Here is a 22,482-nt window from a genome sequence, read left to right as displayed (position 1 = left end):
CACTAGAAGGGCCCAAGAGAGTAAATGACCATCCATCTGAGATGCTGTTGAAAACATTCCTGAAAATGGAAAACCTTGGGCTTCATTCCTCTTGCTTTGTGGGTTGGGAAAAATCATTTAACCACCCTGAGGCCCACTTTCCCCATCTTTAAAAATGAAGATAATAACCGTGGCTCGACAGTCTATTGAGAGCATTAATGGAGACATGTATGACAGGCATGACAAGCATGTCTTCAATGTCAGCCCCTTCCCTTTCCATTGGGGGGGGGCGGGGTTGTTTGGGCTAGATAGTTTCTCAGGTTTATTCCATTTTCATGATTCTAAGGATTTTCTGTCCCCACTTGAAGGACAGCTTGAGCCCTTGGATCAAACCAACTTTCTGCATTACCTATGGATTTAATGTATCCTTGTTATGTCTGTTCTCATTAATATGCATAAACAAGAGTAACATAGTTCAGTTATTCCACCCCTTCTCACCACCACCATCATTAGCTATATATAAGCAATTGTAACTGGAGAGGTTTTTGCTGACCTAGAAATAAGATTTTTCTTCAGTGGAGATTAGTGTTGTAATGACATGATCAGTGGTCCTTCCCCCTGGCCGCACTTAGAATCACCCAGGGAGTTTAATAAGAATGTCCTGCATAAGCCCCACCCAGACAAATTGAATTTGAATCTCTGGGGGTGAGGTCCAGAGATCAGTATTTCTTAAAAGCTTCCTGCGTGTGATTCTAATAAGGAGCTGGGGTTGAGAACCAGTGGTCTAGATGCATTTTAGAATCCGTTGGGCCATTCAATAATCTCATGCAGCTTAATTCTCTGAGGACACACTTGCTCTGTGCTTTTCAGCTCATTTATCTTTTAAATCTGGCTATGCTGGTTTCTCATTATTGATTTTAATGTAAGAAGTGAGCTCTGAAAGTTTTTTTTTCTTCCTGTTAATTGACCACAGCTCTATATTAAACCTCTCACCCACACGGGCACGTACCTTCCCCATCCCCCTGTTCTCAGGAAGATACATGAAATTAGTGGTATATATGTGAGCTTCTGCCTCCTCCTCACTCCCCTGTTCTTTCCCTCTCATGATCTAGAGGCCTGTGAAAGCTAAAAGCTTCTGGAAATGGCCGGCCTGCTTTGTATGCTTGTTTTCTACAATCATGATTGAGGAGTTCAAGGGATGGGAATTAAAGCTACTCCCAAAGCATGCAGGCCTTTGGGGTAAGCTTCCCTTTCCTGCTTGTCCAGGACAGAGGGAAGACAAACAGTGGCTGCCTGCCCTAACAACTAGACCCATTTGCCTGAAATTCGGGAGACTTTTCTGGTCTGCTTTTAGGGCAGGGCTGTGTCCTTGAAAGCTGTCAAATTTGATTGAAAAATTGGTGTACTTTGAGTGAGCCGATTAAGCATTTCATTAAAGCTGTAGCTGACTTAGGTGCTGATGTAAATCATCTCAGCTACTTGAAATGACCGTAAGTTAAGTGAGAGTGGTGTCATAGCACTTGATCGGTTATTCCCCCTTGGAACATTACATTTATTCTGAATGCTCAACAGGGTTTTGTGGTAGGCAGTCTGTGCACAGGGAGGAGAAGCTGTAACTCCATTCTGCTTGAGAACACTTATAGGGCCCATTGAGTGTATTTGTGTACATGCTCACACACACACCACACACCACACACACACACACACACACATTGATGGCAACAGAGAAGAGCAATTGACTAGGAGATTGCTTATGACTCTATTGCTTTTTATAATCATTCGTTAACTTATGTAAGACATTAGGCTGACAGCTATTTTTTTGTAAATATTGGATTGGGCTGGGTCTTTGGTATGAAATGCGTGATTGCAAGTTGTGTATTCTCCTGACATATAATCATGTCATCACCCACAGGCAATTATTGATACCATACCCTAATGCAGTGGTCAGCAAACTGCGGCTCGCGAGCCACATGCGGCTCTTTGGCCCCTTGAGTGTGGCTCTTCCACAAAATACCACGGCCTGGGCGAGTCTATTTTGAAGAAGTGGCATTAGAAGTAGTTTAAGTTTAAAAAATTTGGCTCTCAAAAGAAATTTCAATCGTTGTAATGTTGATATTTGTCTCTGTTGACTAATGAGTTTGCCGACCACTGCCCTAATGTTATCTAATTTAAGCCTAGAGGTATTTGTAGTTTATAGAGTGTTGAAGATGTATCAATAGTAACCCCAAATTAACAAATTTGTTAATATTATTAAAAATGTCTCTGGTTGCTACAGGTCCCACAACACCTCACCTATTCCTCTATTGCTCAATTCAATAATTTGTTATTTGGGGGTTTAATTTACAAAATCTTAAAGTATCCTTGTTATAAGGCTGTTGTCCCTACAAGAACATAGAATTATAAAAATGAGACTTTAGCCAAAACCGGTTTGGCTCAGTGGATAGAGCGTCGGCCTGCGGACTGTGGGGTCCCGGGTTCGATTCCGGTCAAGGGCATGTACCTGGGTTGCGGGCACATCCCCAGTGGGGGGTGTGCAGGAGGCAGCTGATCGATGTTTCTCTCTCATCGATGTTTCTAGCTCTCTATCCCTCTCCCTTCCTCTCTGTAAAATATCAATAAAATATGTTTAAAAAAAATAAAAAATAAAAAAAAATAAAAATGAGACTTTATATGCCAGCCAACCATTGATTAGGTCCCTTTAATAACATCCATCGCATTTATAATTACGTAATATTCATCTTTTAGATTGTAAAACCCTAAGAACAGAGACCATGTCCAGTGCTTTCGCCGTTAGTGTCCCTCATGCTTTACATCATTCCCGGCACAGAATATATCCAACATTCTGTAAGTGAGAGGATAAGGATGGGATACATAAGGGACCCTGAACACCAACAGCACAGAGCAAACGGGTGCTTTTGTCCTTGCCCCTCAACTTCCCAGCTAGGAAATTACAAAGCTATCTTGGGCTGGTGGCGCCACCTAGTGGCCACGTGTGACTTTATCTGCTCTACCATGTTTTCCCCATCACTTGCTTATTCCTTTCTAAGGAGGGGGAGATAAGTGCATTATCCTAATAATGCCTCCAGCACAATGTTTTTTCTTATCTTTTTATTTTCTTTACTATCACCATAATCATGATCATGGTCCTCATTATCCGGCCAATTTGAATACCTTTCTAAATATATATATATGTATGTGTGTGTGTGTGTATATATATATAATTCTCCTTGCTCACTGTCACTGCAAACCATCCTTAAATATTCATTCAGCATGTTGTCCTGGTTAAAATGCTGTATGTTTTCCTGCAGCAATAATTTCACACTGCAGATCAAAATTCATTGATGGTTTATTAAATCAATTTGATGGATAACCACTGACCTTAAAAAAATTGAAATATAATTTTAAAAAAATACCAGAGAACAACATATGTAGTTGGGGAAATAATGTTTCATTAAACTTATGTTTCAGTTTTAAACACACACACCTTTACCACATGCATGTGTATTGGATTAGGCAGTCAAATACTTAATTTATGAAAACCACAGTTAGTAGAATTATGTTTTAAGAAGTCTGATATTAAAATCCTCCAAGCAGTACTTTGTGGTAGTGAGACTTGAGTTTTCATGTGGTTTCTTCTCAGTTTAACTTAAACTCTCTGAACCTCAGATTTCTCAGCTGTACATTGGGGAAAATAATAACTGGTAGGCTACTGTGAGAATTAAAAAATACATGTTAGGTGTCTATGACAGCTGTACACATTATGTGGCCAATGACTTAGTTTCCTGCTTATCCAAACTTATTCCTTTTACACTCCTACTTTAATCTTTCACTTCCATCAAATAGATATCTTTATGGTCTAACAATAGCCTGAATTCTTCACCTTTACGTCTTTATTTTAATTATCTTCCTCATATGTAATACCTTTCACATAGCAATTAACCTAATTCCTGTCCATTCTTCAAAACCCAGCTCAAGTGCCACCTTTTCCGTGAAGCCTTCCTTGACCATTGTAGCACCCAGTGATTGTCTTATACGCTGTCTACCTCTGCCTTTCCCCAGGGCAGAGATTCATGGGTTGTGCACATTGGGAGCTTTGGAAAAGCTTATAAGATAAAAAGGGGGAAGGTTCGATGGCAGTGGCACCGTTGGAGATGAATGAGATACTCACTACAACTTACTAGTTGGACATTGCCATGGGATTTATAATGTTCTTTTTATTCCCCCCCCCCTCCCCGCAATGGTTCAGTATTCTTTTTTCTTCACTTAAGGGAAATGATTTTCATGCCTTAGATATGAATGTTGAACTGAGTGGTTGAAATAAAAAGAACAGAAAAGGTAACAGGAAAAACAACATTTTATTTCTATGTTATGGTTATTTATTCATCATCCATCAATAGGAACTTTTAGGACTCTGTTAATAAATTAAAATGAAAATAATTGAATATGTGTCTGCTTTTAAAAATAAATATAAATTGGTAGCATTACTGCTATAAATGTTGATTTTCTGGATTTAGCTATGTTGAGACATTATTTCTGTTTGCAGTCACCAGTTGGCCATGGATATGGAGAATAATATTGAAAAATATCATCTCAATCTACAGCCCTTGGAATCAAAAGTGAAAATGTAAGTTATTTCAAAGTTTACATTAAAGCAATAGTGTTAAAGTTCTCGTTTTATTAATTTCTGAACTACTCTGGAGTTTTGTGGTGTAAGAATTACACATTTATTTATTTCACATTTATGTGTTACACATTATAGCCTCTCTAGTCTAAGCAGCTGTTTTGGGCACATAGCACCATCTGCTGGATGGGGTAGGGAATTATTTGATTATCATCACTTCATTTCTTGGTTTTCCTCCTTCAGGAAGAGTACTGTTCTTCAACTTCCACTAGCATTTTACACTTTCTTTCATCTTAGTGACCTGGTTAATTCCATCTTGGAACAATGTGGTTATTTCACCTTAGGCTATTTCTTGATATCACACACACACACACACACACACACACACACACACACCCTTTCAACTCTTTTCCTTCTTCCTATTTCCATTCCAGCTCTCATCTAAATATTTTGGAAAAACATATCTTGTCTTTCTCATTTTCTATCCTTTTATTTTTTATTCTCTCTTACTAAGGCCAAATATTAGCCCCCTTTCCCCATGTATGTGACTATTGCACTAACTGTGCTAAAAAACACCTCAATATCAACAAAACTGGAACTAATAAGATACAAAGTGAGACAGTCATATTAAGGAATAAAATGACAACCTTTTCAAACCATTTTTATGTAGAGAAGGGGCTGTCATAATCCCCTCAGAAGCAATTTTAAACTATTCACGCCTGCTCTCTGTGAGCCTTCCCATTCTGATTTTCCTTCAGGGGCGCATATAAGAATTGCCACTGAGGGTGTGTATAATACACACACACACACACACACACACACACACACACACACACACTCAGCTTAATGCTCCAAGGAGCATGCTTCTAAGAAATGAAGTATGCCGGAGCTTGGCCAGGATCACGGATCATTTGCAAAAAGCCCAGAGGAATCTTTACAGAAGAAGCCACCTGAAGAAGGGGGTCTTACCATGTACAATAAGCCATTGCTGGGTTTGGGAATTGACACAGAAATGATGCAGATATATAATGTCCTGCTGAATGAAGGCAAATGTTAACACACACCACTATAAATCTGCATTAACCTTGGTTATCAGTGAAAAGCTTGCCTCTGAGCGAGCACATCGGGCTACCTCTCCAGGTGAAGTTCAAACATGGCTTCAGAGCCCCTGAGGTCCCCCCAGGAAACTCTGCGTTACACTTGCTAAGTGAATAATGAATCAGGCTACCAAGTCTTTTTCTGTAAGCAGTATGTCAGCCTCACTACACAAATGTTAGTTTCCAGCCATCGGCTGCTTTATCCTTAAGAGCTTTTCTCTTAGAATAACATCCTCTTGAATGAAAAAGCTGGAAAGGAAAGTTGGCTGGGTCAGAGGTTAGAGTGTTTCATTTGAACGCTGAAATGAAGTTAAGAAACCTCCCTCTTTCATCATCTCTAATATGTAGAGGCAGAGGGGCAGGTGCCAGGAGGAACAGGCAAGGAAAAACAATCCCTGTGTCTGAGAGTCTAGCCAACCCAGAAAGTCTGGGATTTTATGTGTAGCTGGTTTGATGGAGGAGTCTCAGCTCAGTGAGGTGCAAACTGAATGGCTTTATATCTTCTAATAACTCCGGACCCCATTTCCACTCACTGGAGGTGGATGAGAGAGAGAAAACTTAATCTTGCCCAATAATGGAATTTGAGTCCCACTGGAGAGTTTAGTCCAGTTCAGTGACTCTTGTCTAATCTGGTTATTAAATTCTTAACTGTCATGACAGGTTAAACATCTCCCCTCTACACACATCAGACCTTTCCTACAGCTGTGCAGCCTGCTCCCCTCTCTTCCCTCTCCCTTTTCTAATCTCCCCATCTGCCTTCCTTCCTCTTCTCCTCCTGTCTTGATGTCATCTCACTCACCACTCATTTGCTAAACTCCAAGGCTTCCCCAGTCTTCTCATTGATGGTGAACATTCAAGCTACCAGATAGTTGTAGCTACCAGACAGTTATTTTAAAACAACTCTGTAGGGCTATTTTATTGCTTGTGGGAAGGGCCATTGGATCTCCCCTGAGCTCCCCACCAATGGTGTAGGCTGTCTCCCCCAGGATGACCTTGGCATCATCCACAGGGAGAGTCTTGGCATACCCCTATCTATCCCCACTTTCCAAGAGATGTTCTTTAGACCTGCAGAGCATTGGGTGTGAAAGATGGGGCTTGCCCCAGGTTGCTGAGTCACTGCCAAACTTCACAGGCTTTTTCTTAGTGTCTTCTGATTTCTGTTGGTAGGACCCAGCTGGACATCTACCTTCAGGGGGGTAGAGGGAAATGAGGTTACTACACCATAAAATCCACTATTCTGGAAATTCTCCTCCCACTTCCCTGATGAGGAGGAGCAAGTAGTAGGTTCCAATTAAGGTTTCTGGATAGTCCAGCCCCTTCAAGCCCTGAGATAGGATGTACATTGGCAGGTCAATCTCTGAACGTAAAAGATAAAGCAAGATGAGAACTGTTCTCAGATGTCACTACCTTTACTGTATACCTGCCCTAGCGGGAACCCTGGGTGGAGGCTGGATGGGTCAGGAAAGGGTCTCAGTTGCTTCCTCTTACTCAGGACAGCATAAAAAGGAGATAATACGATTAAGAAAGGCTAAACATACATGTGGCTGTTCCAAGTATAATTGGAAGGAAGGAGGGGGTGGAATTTAGAAGAAATACTGGGAAGAGTGCATTGCCTGGTTCATGAATGTTAAGAGGCAATTTTGAGTTTTAGACTTGGACGATCAAAGAACTGCATCAAAAGGGCAAAAGCAATCAAGATTGCACAGCTATTAATAAAAAGTCATGTTGGGAAGGGAAAAGGCAGGTTTTCTGAAGATCAAGCAAAGACAAGCCTCTCAAATCAGAAAACGTAGCTAGAGCAAAAGTAATACTGAAAGCACCACAATGAAGGCTCTCAGCACAACTCTAAGACTAAGGATGAATGTTCTTAAGAGCCAAGACTGGATCAAGGGTCTGAGATTGACACCACATCAAAGGAGTGGGGGTTTCAGCACAGAGGCCTGACTGGGAAGGAAGGAAACACTCACCAGCTCCCATCATTGAAAAGTTGTGCAATCCGTCTCCTTGGGTTTTAATAATATATTTATTTTGTGATGAACAACATAGAGATCTATTGAATCCAAATCTCCTTTTTTTCACTTCAACTTTGTTCTTTTTATTTTTTTAATTTATCTGTATTGTTGAAAGTATTATAGATGTCCCCTTTGTTTGTTTGTTTGTTTGTTTGTTTCCCATTGACCCCCTCCACTCTTCACCTACCCCTCCCAGGCCTTCACCATTCTATTGTCTGTGTCCCTGGGCTATACATTTATACATATAAATTCTCAGGTTAATCAGTTAATCACTGCCCCTCTCTCCCCTCTTCCCCCTTCTGCGGGGGTTCCATTCCCTGACTGGAGGCAACACATCCAAATAATCTTTTTAAAGTTTTCTCATTAAATTGTTCAATTCCTCTCATTTTTTAAATTAACATGTGTGATTTAATGATGAAACATTTAGATTCTCAAAAGGAGACGCACACATGAGAAAGAAAAGAATTCCCTCCAAAATGTCAAAGATAATTCTCAATAAAGCCTTATTAAATTGGATTTGCTTAAGAGCAATGCCTGTCAACTTTAGTCAGAAGTTTAAGAAAAGAGAGATTGAGAGCATTGACTTTGGAGTTAGAGCAACCTAGGTTTAAATCCCAGCTCTGCTCCTTACCCCTGTGTCACCTTGGGAGTACTGTTTACCTCTCTGGGCCTCAATTGCACTCCTCTATAAAATGCGAACACTGACCATGTCATAAATGATTGTAGTGACCTTTCAAGGAGAAAATCCAAGAAAAGCATTTAACCTAGTGTATCTTCTCCAAGCAATTGCACCTTTTCCAAATACATTTTTACATCAAATTGGGCTAATAGAATAATGCCAGTAAAGATCCTCAGGAATCCTGCATATCCTATCAATGGATGCAATTTGCACATGTTACTAAAAATATTTGAAAGTGATTGATAGTCTTAAGCAATTATAATGACTTATCCAGGAGCTCTCTGTGTCAAGTGTGGGTCTAAGTGACTTAGAAACCTTATCCTTGACTCCTTGCAAGAATTACAAAGAAGTTATTATTATTCTCATTTTGTGGATAAGCAAAATGTAGGCCAATAAGCTTAGTACTTTGCCCAAGGCTACAGCTAATGAGACATAAAACCTACATCACTCTAAGTGCACTTACTTTCTGGGGGGAAAATGATGAACCCACCTCCACCAGTGCACACAACAGAAGCTACAGCTACAGAGGGAACTATTTCCTCTAAAAGCAAAACCCTAAACACTGGCAGAGCAACCCCTTCACATTGACCAGACAAAATGGAAACCACACAGAAGCAGGTAGGAAAGGCCATTAACCACCCAGTGCAATGACTCACCGTTGGGGGGAAACTCAAAACCTGGAGCTTCTTCCTGAGGAGCAAAAGGTTCACACCCCAACTTTTAAGACCAGCACCAGAAAGGTGAGCCCCCAAAACACCTGGCTCTGAAGACCCATGGGGCTCATGCCCAGGAGACCCATGGGCTTATGGCAAACTGAGGAACAGTTCTTTTTGTTTTCATCCTCACCCAAGGGTGTGTGTTATTTTTAAAAAAATTGATTTCAGATAGAGGGAGAGATAGAAAGACAGGGAGAAACATTGATGGGTTGCCTCCTGTACATGCCCGAAGCTACAGCTTGGGTATGTGCCCTGACCAGGAATTAAACCCACAGCCTTTGGAGTACAGGAGGACGTGCAAATCACCGAGCTACCAGCCAGGGCTGAGGAGCAGCTCTGAAAAGGCTTGTGCCCAGACTTACCCTCTCCAGGGCCCAGCGCAGAAGCAGCCCTTTGAACAATGCCCAGACGTTAGGTGAAAGAGACTCATTTGCTCATTTTAAAGCACAGGTCTGAGGGGCCGGGATACTCTCCGGGGAGGGAGTGTGGCCAGTGCCATCTTCCTGCCTCCATCTGCCTTGCTAAAGCAGGTAGGGGCCATCTTTCTCTCTCTTTTTTAATTTCTTTTCTTTTTATTTTTCCTTTTCTTTTTTTAATCTTTTTTTTTTCAGTAAGTGCCATCTTTGTACTCTCCCCCTGCCTGGCTCCAGCCCAGGAGCCCCATCTTCACACCCTCCCTCTGCTGCACTCCAGAGCACCAGCATCTCCCACAGCGGAGCTTCTTCACATGTCCTGTGTCCTGGTTTTACGTCTGGTGACCTGGTTTTTGTGGATGCTGTTCAGGGGATAGCTCTTGATTTCCTGGCTCTGGCGGCCGGAGGGCTTGAGTTGTTTGGACTCATGGGACTGTAACATTTGTAGAGACAGTTCTTGATAGGCTACCACCCCTGGGATATTGCATAGACAGTCAGAGGGTGAGCGGAACGCACGCTTTCTGTGAAGGAGGCCTACTTGTCCTGGAGCTTCCGGACAGGCTTCAGTTAGGCACGCAGCTAGAGCCTGCGAGGGTGCTTGTTCTCAGGGAGCGGGGGCTGGGGGACATATCTTTGCGCTCTTCCTTTGCCTCGCTACTGCTCACTGGTGTCTCCCAAAAAGGAACTTATACACTTGTCTAGAGCCTCGATTTTTGCAACTGTCACCCAGAGCCTATCGCCAGCTGGCCTGGCTCCGGTGGATAGTGGGACTTACGCTTGTGGTCCCCCAGGATGTATAGTTGTATGCTTTAAAAACTGTGGCCTGCATGTCTGGCTTCCAGTCAGCTGGAATCCAGGTGCTGACGGGGATCCTCTTCGCTGAAACACTGACTGGTCTTGGCACACCCTCAACATTGGGGAGCGGTGAAAAATAACATAGGCTGCCTGGACAGTCACAAAGGTTTAAGAGATAACCAAGAGCTAGGGCAGGGTTGAATGATAAGTTTATCTCCTTCAGAAGGCTGATCCTTGACTGGGAGAGGTGGCTGTTTTCATCTGCAAGGGTCCTCAAACTTTTTAAACAGGGGGCTAGTTCACTGTTCCTCAGACCGTTGGAGGGCCGAACTATTGTTTTTTTAAAAAAACTACAAACAAATTCCTATGCGCACTGTGGGCCCGGGACGAATCAGCTGCTAAGCAGGACAGGCAGCGGCACCCGGCGGGCTGGATAAATGTCCTCGGCGGGCCGAATGTGGCCCGCGGGCCGTAGTTGGAGGACCCCTGATTAATGCATAGAAACCAATGCAGAGTTATGCAAAATAAGAAAACAAAGGAATGTGTTCCCAATGAAAGAAACTGATAGAACCCCATGAAAAACCCTTCATGAAATGGAGCTGAAGTCAGGAATTACAAACTAGGCAGAAACCGGAGTGGAAGAGAAACAGGCCAGAGGCACTGGATGCTGTGGGAAACCTGCTGGCCGTGCAGGGCCCCTTTCCTGGCATTGGGGCAGGTTTGTCAGGACGCAGGCTTGGGGCAGACACCAAGGAATGAAAACATGACCTATATGTTAGGGTGACTTTTAGTTGCATGTAGAAAATTTAACAGAGATGTAAAAAAAAAAAGTAGGCGTTCTGCTTACCCACTAAGTCACTGTGTGACGACCAAGCCCACTGCCTTGCTCCTGTTGTATTCCTGTCTCGCTGAACCATGAGGAGGGAGCACAGTGCGGTGGGGACACAGGGAACCTGGTCCAAGTGTTGGGTCTGTCCATTAGTTCCATCTTCTTCCCCGAAACTTGGCCAGGACTCTTGTTGCAACTCAGGCTAATGTGTATAGAAAGAGGTTATATTGGAGCCCCTGACCGAAACACCCAGGGCCTAATGTGCTTCAAGCACAGCTAGACCCAGGTGGTGGAACAAGGTCATCAGACACCTGTCTTTCTTCTTCTATAAGCCCTGCTCTTCATATTCTTGCTTCATTCTCACAGGGGCTCCCTAACATTGTAGCAAAGTGGCCATGGATGGCTCTAGGCTTATCGCCTACCAGCTGAAACTCTCCAGGTGAGAGGGGGCTTCTTTCTCAGCAGTCTTGCCTTGGCCTGACCTGAGCCATGCCATTGCCCCTGGCTAGTCAGCCCCAACACACAGGCTGCTCTCTACAGTGCAGGGGTAAGATCTGTTTCACCCAACGCTCATGGGAAAATGGTGCTGGAACAAAAAGAAGGAGAGATTCACGTTCAGCAAAACCTACCGCTGTGGTATCATAGTGCCCTCCTGACAGCTCATCTGTGGTAAGGACTGAGTGGGAGAAAACACACAAAAAGAGCTGTGTGTAATTAGATATTATCTCCTGTGACATTCAGACTTGTGACCTTTTTTAATGGTGTCCTCTTTTTCCCATCTCCAGCTTCAGCCTACTTGATAATAATGTATTTTGAACTTTTAAAAATTATTTAGTAACATTGAAGAACTAGTAACCTTCATGTGAGAATCTAGATTTCTGACTGTTCTTGTAAAGGTTATGGAACTCCATTATGGGATTCTTCTTTGCCAGAAGCAGGCACTGCTCAGCCTACCCTCACCTGGCCTCGGGTGACATCTGGGATCCTCTTCCTGTCTTTAGTATTGCCACATTCTCTTGTAAATTAAAAAAGGAGAAACTATCCGCCCACTTGGAAGAAAGGAAGATTGAATTCTTAACCTCTGACTTAAGGAAAACTGATGCATCACTTTCCAGATTCCATAGAGCTAGCAGGGTTGCCTCAGTGCAAATCCACCTGTGCAGACCTCACCTCAGTTTTGACTAGCTGTGTTGTTCTTTAAAGGTGTCACACTGCCCTCTGGTGCTCAACATGCTAAACTGTAATATCTCAAGTGGCCACTACATTCTCTTTCTATAGTCTCTGGATAATCAAGGAGAGAGAGAGAGAGAGAGAGAGAGAGAGAGAGAGAGAGATCATTCTATTTTTAAAATAACTTTTAAAATGTCAGAGGTTTATAAGCCCTTAATGGGCAGAATTTGTTAGTGGGGCCCTGGGAGACACAGCTACTCACCACTTCCAGCGCTTGGGAGAATGTGGAAATCACTAACAGCTTCTAAAAGTTCAATACTCCTCAATAAAATGGGTCCCCGGAAAAAGCAACAAGACCCAGGCATGCAATCTTACAGGGCCTTCTTTGAGATTTTGTGTAAAATCTTTAAACCAAAGAAAAATAACTAAGGATGCATTACATAATAAAACAGTGACCACCTAGAACCCAAACCAGGGTCAGATCCTACTTTAATGGGGCCTAAAGTATATGTAATTTGGAGGGCCCTTTAAAAAAAGCCTAAAACATATCTACCTTTGCAGTTTTATATACACCATGAAGAGCCTTCTAGGCTCTAGCAGAAGCTTCTGGCCTCTAAGTAAGTAAGGGCCCCTGACACTTAAGTTTCATAGTTTCAGAGAAATTGGCCTTGGATCCCAAGGTATTGTTTCACTGCAGCTTCAGGGCTTTTCCTTGAGCATTATAATTGGCAGAGCCTTAATAAATTAGGGAACACAAACAGCTCAATAATGTGGTAGCATTTTTTGTGTTCTTTATGTCCTCTGACTGTTGAAAATTGATCGTCTTTGAACCATTCTAGCCAAATGAAAGCAAATCAGTTTGTTTATACAGAAACAACTTTAATGACTTTAGTTGTATGTGGAAGAATTATAGAAGATCAGACCTTTCCAGGAGTCAAAGAGATAATGAAAGAATCAGTGCAGCTATTTTAAAAGGCTGAATCCTGACCCTTGGTCTTCATGTTCAGCTCACTCCCTGGAGAGGACAGATTGTGTTCACGGATCACTTGTAAAAATCTAGATGTTAATCACCAAGATTACAAGCCAGTCCAAGTGGGAAAAAATCACCTAGCTTTCAGAAAGAAGAGATTTCTATTACCAAGAGCAGAAGATGACATTTTTTGGATACTAATCATAGGAAATAACAATGGCTTTGGAGCCGGGGAAATGGCACACACAGAAGGTGGCCATTTTCTAGAGCCTAGACAATGTTGCTCAATGGTTGAGCATCGGCCTATGAACCAGGAAGTCATGGTTCGATTCCCGGGCAGGGCACATGCCCAGGTTTTGGGCTCAGTCCCCAGTGTGGGGCTTGCGGGAGGCAGCTGATCGAGGATTCTCTCTCATCATTGATGTTTCTATATCTCTATCCCTCTCCCTTTCTCTCTGAAATCAATAAAAATATATAAAATAATCTATAATAATAAAATCATAATATGCTAATTAGACTGGACATCCTTCCAGGCGTCCCTCCATCCTTCCGAACGAAGCTGGGGCTGCAAGGGAAGCCCGAGTCCCGGCTGCCAGAGGGAAGCCGGTGCCAGCAACCGGGGGAAGGAAGGCCTACTCTTGCATGAATTTCGTGCATCGGGCCTCTAGTAAAATAATAAAATAAAAAGTTTCCTTAGATGAAATCTCAAGCCACTTAATCACACATTAATTTTCTGAGTAGTACATAACACTCTCAGATACTTTTTCTTCTCCATTTCTTGGTTTATTTATCAAACATCCTCTGTGTCTGTAAAACCCGTGACCACAGGGCTCTTGCCTGTGTTGTCCCAGAGCAGGGCCACTGCATCTGGCCATGCCCACTGCGCTCTGTAGCATCACAAGATGCCCTTCACCTTGCGTGTGTGCGAATCATGCCCCGAGAACTTCCCGGCAGTCTGTCCAGAACCCAGGGCTGACCCTGGCACAGAGCAGTCCTCAACCGTGCTGTCCTGAACAAACGAGCACGTGTTATGTCAGCCTGTGCATTATTCTCATTTGAAATATAGGATGAGAAATGGAAAGGTTTTGTGTTCCATAAATCAAAGTACATTTACACGAGCAGAGCAGTTTCACTTTGACGGATGACTTTTTCTGACTCAGTTGACACTTGCGGACTGATTTAGCTTAGTCATGTCTGTGAAAGTCAAACCAGTAAAACAGAGAGACAGTCGGGTCTTCTGATTTCCGTGCCACCTTCTGTGTGTGCCATTTCCCCGGCTCCAAAGCCACTTCCTTCAGACTCCTTGTGCTAGGTCTGTGTGCTGTGACTGGGGAGGGATAGTGCATGTGCTTTTTTGTTGTTGTTGTTGTTTTTTTGTAGCATTCAGCGAGCGTGGCGCGAGTACCTGCAGCGGCAGGACCCCCTGGAGAAGAGGTGCCCGTCCCCGCCCTCCGTGTCCTCGGACAAGCTGAGCAGCTCCGTCAGCATGAACACCTTCTCCGACAGCAGCACACCCGTGAGTGCCATTTTCCTTTTCATGGTCTGACTGGCCAGGCCAATCCCCTGATCACCGGGGCTTTGGCTCCAAGAGAGCATCTTGGGATGGGAGCGGGTGTCTTGAGATCGGAGGACGTCCATTGCTTATTTGCTGTATGTGAACCCACGGTGAGGATGTGCTGTCGCCAAATGAAGACATGATTCCTAAACACCAAGTGAACTTGATCAACTCTGAGGGAAGTGATGCGTTTGACATCAACCTAAACTACTCATTTATGTGTTTGCATTCCTCTATTACCGAGAGTACCTTCCTTTTCTTTAGAACAGCATGCTCCATTTAGTCTGTGCCTCTGGTGGCATTTTGCTGTGCTAATATGACAGGAGATGCGTTTGGTTGTAAAGATTATAAAGAGAACTTTTACAGAAAGTATTGAAAAGGATTACGAAGTCAGAGGTTACAACGTGAATGCCTGCAGGGGCCAGGTAAGTAACCCGTGTGACTGATGGGGGCCGAGTGTGCCCCTACCTGAAGGATACGGGCCTCCCCTGAATGGCAGCCCCGGGGAGCTCCTGGAAGTGGGTTGCTGTTGTCAAAGGTCATTTTCTTTCTTCAGGGGAGGCCAGAAATCCAGAATTTTAAATGTCGCAGCAAGAAAATTGAAAACATATCTAGACCATGTCTGTAGACCACACTTGTTCCAAGGGCCACCAGTTTAAGAACCCTGAGTGCAGAGTTAAGGAGTAGAACAACCTGCTAAACATCTTTATTTTAGACAACCACAACCAAATGTGGTAGGAAATAAATGCTCAGGTGATTATAATGCAGAGTTTTGCAGGTTTAGCCTTTGTCATAATTTATGAATAGTCACTGGAATCCTGGGAGAGGGTAGGAAGAAAAATGAAGTAACTATCCAAGGGTATTATTTTTAAAAAATATTCCTTAACAACTTTGTAATCTTGTTATTTGTAAAAAGGCCAAAATAATGTATTCACATTGGGAGCACGCAAAGGTTACTTTGAAATGTTTTCAGATGATTGCATTGTGCATTCTTTAATGAATGGTTTTATCTAGTTGTGGATTCTAAAGAGAGAGCAGTAAGTTGAGTTTATAGCTGTGCAAATAACAGTGGCAGAAAATCTATTTTTAGCTGACAGCAGAAATTGAATACTTAGTGAATTGGCACTTTTAAGAGAGTTTTTTTTGGTGGTGGTGATGGTGGTGGTGGTGTGTGTGGGAGCGGGGGATGAATTGTCTTAGTTGCCCTTAGTATATCACTAGAGGGCGCGCATGAACCACATTGGAAAATGGTTGAGTTCAGTAAAGTTTATATTTAAGTCTTGATTTAAGAGTGAAAAATAATGTGAAAATTGAGTGTTTGGGATACTTTCTCTGTGAAGGTCAATAGGAGGTGAAAGTGAAAAGGCTTTTAAGATTCTATTTGAATGATGGACGCTGAATATCAGAAATCAGTGCCTGTGGGTTAAAGGTTTGTGTTCGCTCTCTTTGCACTCTCCCCTTGGCTAAGCCTGTCACAAACAGGTGCACTTACTCTAATAACCACCTGACCTGGATGACGCCCTGTGCTGAGCAGAGAATGAGGCTTTCACATACCTCTGCTCTGATTGTTTTGGTTATGCACAATGGTTAATATAGGTTTAAAATAGTTTTGCTTGCCCTGCCAGTGTGGCTCAGTGGTTGAGCATCGACCTATGAACCAGGAGGTCACAGTTCGATTCCCAGTTAGGGCACAAGCCCGGGTTGCAGGCTCGATCCCCAGTGTGGTGCGTGCAGGAGGCAGCCGATCCATGATTCTCTCTCATCATTGATTGTTTCTATCTCTCCCTCTCGCTTCCGCTCTGAAATCAATAAAACTATATTTAAATAAAAAGAATAGTTCTGTTCTACAACATATATTAATAGTAATGTTTCAGTATGAGCCCCCAAATTCATCATCTTGATAAGAGCTGAGTCCTTACTAAATGCAGGGTACTTTGCCCCGGCTGGTGTGGCTCAGTTTGTTGGGCATTGTTCCGTGTACCCAGTTGGGCACCTGCCCAGGTTTCGGGCTTGATCCCCAGTGGGGAGCTTGTGAGAGGCAGCCAATTGATGTCTCACTCTCACATTAATGTTTCTCTCTTTCTCTCTCTTTCTCTCTCCCTCCCCCCTCTCCCTTCCTCTCTCTCTAGAAATCAACTTAAAAATCTTTTTAAAAATACCAGATATTTTACTAATGCTTTCTGTGGATTATTTCATTTAATCCTCTCAATGACCATATGAATAATTATTATGTCCATTTTACAGATGATGAAAATGAGACTTATAGATATAATTAACTTGCTCTGGGCTACACATCTGACTGGAGCCCACACGCTACACTATTCTATCATACTGTGCCACTTGAAAAAAAGACTGTTTAGACATGGTCAAGCATTGGAAGAGACAATCATTTAATGAATTTTAAAGGTAATTTTACAATTTAATAGGTATAAACAGTGAATTAAATAATTGAAAAAAGAATCCTTGCTTGATTTTATAAATTGCCTAATTTAATGCTCTTTGATTAAAATCTCAAACCTCAGCTGCTCAATGCCAAATTGAAGAGCAACAGGAGGGAAGATAATATTAAGTATTGTTAGCAATTTGCATATTAAGTACCATTATACCACAATGTATCATGTGGTAATAGAAACATTTGTTTTTAGAAATAGCAATTTTGAGCCTGGCTGGTGTGGCTCAGGTGGTTGAACATCAACCTATGAACAAGGAGGTTACGTTCTGATTCTGGTCAGGGCACATGGCTGGGTTGTGGGCTCGATGCCCAATAGGGGGCATGCAGGAGGCAGCCAATCAATGGTTCTCATCATTGATGTTTCTGTTTCTCTCTCCCACTCCCTTTCTCTCTGAAATCATTTCTTTTTTAAGAAAAGGAACATGGTAACCTATTTTAAAAAATAGCAATTTTGAATAGCAACTGTTACTGTAGGTATCAAAATGAGAAAAAAAGTAATAAAAAAACACTAAAAATATTGTGATTGCACTGAGGACAACAGTAGAAAATGCTTTGTGTGCTTTTTATTAACCAATTTCATATGACCAAACACTTACCCTTTTTGTTCCCAGCTCTGAGAAATCTGTAATTGGCTTCATAGGATATCATAGAAAGAAACTATACTATGGTATAGTCTAAACTAGATTGGTAATCTTTTCACAAATAATTAGCCTACTCCTGCAGATAAATCCAGAAAAACCTTTGAATTGTTTGGAGACATTCTCAGTTCCATTTACCTTGGATTGGCTCCATCTACCTCAGCCTTTCTTCCCGGCGATGCCCACTTTCTCCCATTGGTTCCCTATATTTTATGGTCTGGCCTGCAGGGAGCAGTGTGGCTCATAGAATGAGGCCCTAGACCACCTGACTTCAAATAGCAGCTCTCCACTACTTTTGTGAGTCTAAGACAGAATACCTGAGAGGTCCCTTTACGTCTGCAAACTGGAAATAGCAACCACCTCAGAGATGGGTTGGGGTCACTGTGAAGATTAAATGGCACTGCATACGTAAAACAAGACGCATGATGTCTCTCCATAAACGTTAGCCCATCCGGAACCTGCTCTTAGAGAACACTCCATGTGTTCCAAATGCCGAGGAAAAGTTGTGAAGAACAGAGGTGGAATTTTTAACTTGATTCCAACTGGGGAGACACAGTGCCTGTTTCTGATTCACCAAATGAATCCGTGAGAATCAAATTGTGACATAGAATACACACACACACACACACACACACACACACACACACACACACTGAGTGGCCAGATTATTATGATCTCTGAACGCATAATAATCTGGCCACTCGGTATATATCCTATATAATAAAAGGCTAATATGCAAATTGTCCCCTCGACCAGGAGTTTGACCAGTAGACAGGCCGGCCAACTGCCCATGTCCCCTCCCCCTAGAGCCAGGCTGGCTGGGACCCCACCCATGCATGAATTCATGCACCGGGCCTCTAATATATATATATTAATATATATATTAACACACATATATATATACATATACACACACACACACACACACACACACACACACTGAGTGGCCAGATTATTATGCATTCAGAGATCATAATAATCTGGCCACTCAGTGTATATATACATATATATATATATTCATATAATGTGTATTCAAAATGTATATGTATATTATGAGATTAGAGCTGTACATTACAAAAGTAATAAATTAAGCATTTATTTTAGTGTTGCTCCTTTTAAAGATTAATTTTCAAGATCCAAAGGTAAAACCAGGTACAAATCCTTTTGCCTTTAAATGAGTGAGCCTCTTCTGAGAGGCCACACCCGTGTACATAGTAAAAGCAAGCCTAGATCATTTTCCTCCCTTCAGACCTGAGGAAGAAGAAATGGGAGGATCTGCAGCAAGGTGGGGAGAATGGGGCTACTTGGCCTCACCTCTCAGGCAAATCAGTGCCGGGAGTGCCATTCCAGTAGCTACACATCCCAGCCACCAGATCTTGCTTCTCTCCTGCTCAGGAAGAATTGCAGTTCTGAGCAGGTTCAAGGGCAGTGGTTTGGGCCAGTTGAAGACCCCATTACCTGGAAAGAAGGCTGTGGAGCCCTCATATCTATGGCACTGATTGAGTGGCCCTGGCTTTTAGCAAGAGTAGCTGGGTAGTTAGCAAGGGGCATCCAGTGGCCCACCAAACCTTCCCAAGTATACTACCAAAAGCCAGCACTGCCCCTGTCTGCCAAATGTGCTTGTGCACCTACATTCAAACTCCTTCATTAACCTTCAAGTTTTATTTCCTTTTTTTTTTTTATTTACAACTGCCAGGCTTTAAATACATAAGGAAAATTCTAGTGACTGAAGGGAAGAAGTAGTTTTACAAAGTACCACTTGTTTTTTTGGGGGAACTCAGGCCCTAAAAGGAATTCCTGGTACCTGTTCCAATAATATCTTGAAAGCTATAAAGTTATAGAGAACGTAAGCCTTGTGCTACCTAATAATTTAATAACCTAGATTTTCCAGGTCACAGACAAGTTATAGTATTATGCCCAGCTGTTGTTATAAATTTAAGCCCAATAAGTTCTAATGCCTGAGCACCCAATTCTCAGGCCCCCAAAGAGCAAATTCTTTGTTAGTCTATTTGTCTTAAATTTTGGTTCAGAGAATGCAGTATAGGGTCAGACCTGGAACAGAAGTGGATCTATTTTTCTTTGAACCAGGATCTTACAGAACCAATGTTTTCTCTTCACAAGTTTTAGAAATGATATTATATGATAGTTTGAATGAATATATGTATGTTTAAAAATATTATCTTTATATCACAGACACTCTCCTTTTTATGTCTTTGAATATGGGTAATAGTATACAATTCTTTTTGTAATTATCCTTTTAACTTAAGATTGGAGGACATTTTTCTTGATAGGTTTAAAAATGAGCATGTTGTTTTTGAGGCACTGCTAATATTGAGCATTTCCAGGGTTCAGAATTATATACTAAATTGACAATTTGCCGTTTAATAACTAATGTATTCATCTATAATAATATAATAAATCCTCCTTAGCAACATCAGAGTTACTGACCTGTGGGTATAGATTCAAAAACCTAGGCATTAAGTGCCTCGTTTTGATAAAGAGAGTGAAGACCTTGTTCTCTTTGTAGTTTACCTCAAGTCCAGTGTCCACATTTGTCCTCACTTGAGTCATGTCTTTATCTGCAGCTTAGATGAGATAAAGTACTGAACCCCTAGTTTAGACCCAGAGTGCACCCTCTGTTACAAAATCCACTTTCATTATTACAAATCGGCATGATACCCATTAGGTGGGTATGAAAGATGCTTTAGGATCCAAGGAGAAACTGGATGGGGTGGAACTGGAAAGCTCATTGGCCTAAGGCTCTTTTAAACTTTATTAAAAAAAAAAAAAAAAAAAAAGACATCTTGCCCTAGCTGGTTTGTCTCAGTGAATAGAGCGTCGGCCTGCAGACTGAAGGGTACCGGGTTCGATTCTGATCCAGGGCACATGCCTGGGTTGTGGGCTCGACCTCCAGTAGGGGGCATGCAGGAGGCAGCCTATCAGTGATTCTCATCATTGTTGTTTCTATCTCTCTCTCCCTCTCCCTTCCTCTCTGAAAACAATAAAGATACATTTAAAAATAAAAAATAAGAGAAGGGAATAATGGCGGCGGAATAGACAGACGTGTTCCGAGCCTTGTCCCGGAGCAGAAAGAAAGAACAGCTGAGGGTCGCACAAGGAGTGTTTGTTGGCCGGTTGGGAGACAGCTGAATTCCAGAAGGAGGTGGGGGACTGCTGAACGGGGTTCCCCTGACCTGGCAGCACCAACTGCGGCTGGGTCCCCTCCCGGAGCTGCGGGCTGGGACGCGGAGTCTGCGCCATCTTGATCCGGAAAGTGGAGCTTATCTGAAGCCTGAGAATCCACAACGGCGGCACCCCAGGAACAGCTGCGAGCCCCAGAACAACGCTCCCCAACTGGCGCAAGCACACGGGTTCAGAGGAGCTCTACACTCCACCACGGAAAGGTCAGATTTCGCCTGGGATAAGGTGAGGTCTCTGGTCCCGGAGGGAGAGAGGAACGCGCGTTTTGCGGGAGCTGGAGGACCAGGGAAGTCTGTGCCTAGAAAAATCCGTGGCTGTAGGGGCTGGCGTGATCTGTGATTGTGGAAAGGGGTCCTCAGAGCTGCTAAGAGAAGGGCACTCTAAAAAGCAACCCATTTTGATCTGAAGTGCAGGGACACCCTAAGAATTTCAGGCAGTCCAGACTTACGCGCAGCCCCTGCGTTCCCTGGGTGCCTGGGCTTACGCGGAGTCCCGGAGTTCGCACAACTGAGCTTTTTCCTCTTGAAATTCTGGCCTCTGATTACTAAGCCCAATACATAGGATCACCCAGTTGGGGACACCCTGGGAGACTGCAGGGGAAGGTTGTTTTTCTGGAACCTGGGGATCGGAGCTGGGCGTGACCATCAGAGAGCCAGCTCTGAGGCAGACCACTCCCACAGGCCAGTGGCGAGTGCGGGAAAGAAGGCTCTAACACTGCCTAGAGAGGCCATAGATAGACCCGGAAGTTAATCCAGAAACACTGCCACCCAGGGGCTGAATCACAAATTGACTCTTGTGTAATCAAAAATAAAGGAATACGAGAAATTAAGACACACCGCCTGCTTAAAATCAGGACTGGCTTACAACACCGAAGAGCAGTGGATCACAGGGAACTGCAATACTGTCTGGACTGAGAAACAGGCGTGCCAAACAGAAAAACAGAGGAAGTGAATGACCTTCACTACTTCACATTTTATTTTTACCTTTTATTTTTTTATTCTTTTTTATTTTCATTTTTTGCATCTTTTAATCAAGAAATTTTTTTTTCTCTTTTTTCATCACTTGATTTTACCTTTTTAATTATTACATTTTTATTTTCAATCCGTATTATTACTACTGCTATTTTATCTTTTTTTTTTTTTTTTTTTTTTTTAAGTGTCATTTTATTTTCTCTTCATTTTATTTTGGGATTAGGGTTCTACATTCTATTTCTATCTTTCCTTTAGCATCGTTTTACTCTATCTCAACTCTACCTTTAGGCCATCACTCCCCTCCTAACCTCCCCCTTTTCAGTGTCCTGTTTATCTTACCCTTTTACTGCTTTAGATTCTCCCTATTCTTTCTGTTTACCCCTT

At 42.6% G+C, this 22,482-nt stretch overlaps 1 protein-coding gene across 1 annotated transcript in view; it reads left to right on the top strand.

Annotated features, from left to right (window-relative positions):
• Positions 1 to 22,482, top strand: part of LOC308242906 (IQCJ-SCHIP1 readthrough transcript protein) — a 687,650-nt gene that overhangs the window by 158,546 nt on the left and 506,622 nt on the right. Inside the window, exons 3-4 of the mRNA XM_080657696.1 lie at positions 4,523 to 4,603; positions 14,662 to 14,797. Coding sequence (XP_080513822.1) covers positions 4,523 to 4,603; positions 14,662 to 14,797 — 217 coding nt within the window. The remainder of the gene's footprint in view (positions 1 to 4,522; positions 4,604 to 14,661; positions 14,798 to 22,482) is intronic.

This window comes from Plecotus auritus (assembly GCF_963455305.1).
Source record: "Plecotus auritus genome assembly, chromosome: 2".
Lineage (NCBI taxonomy): Eukaryota > Metazoa > Chordata > Mammalia > Chiroptera > Vespertilionidae > Plecotus > Plecotus auritus.
Note: the sequence above shows the minus strand (reverse complement) of the source record. Positions and strands in the feature narration are given on the sequence as shown.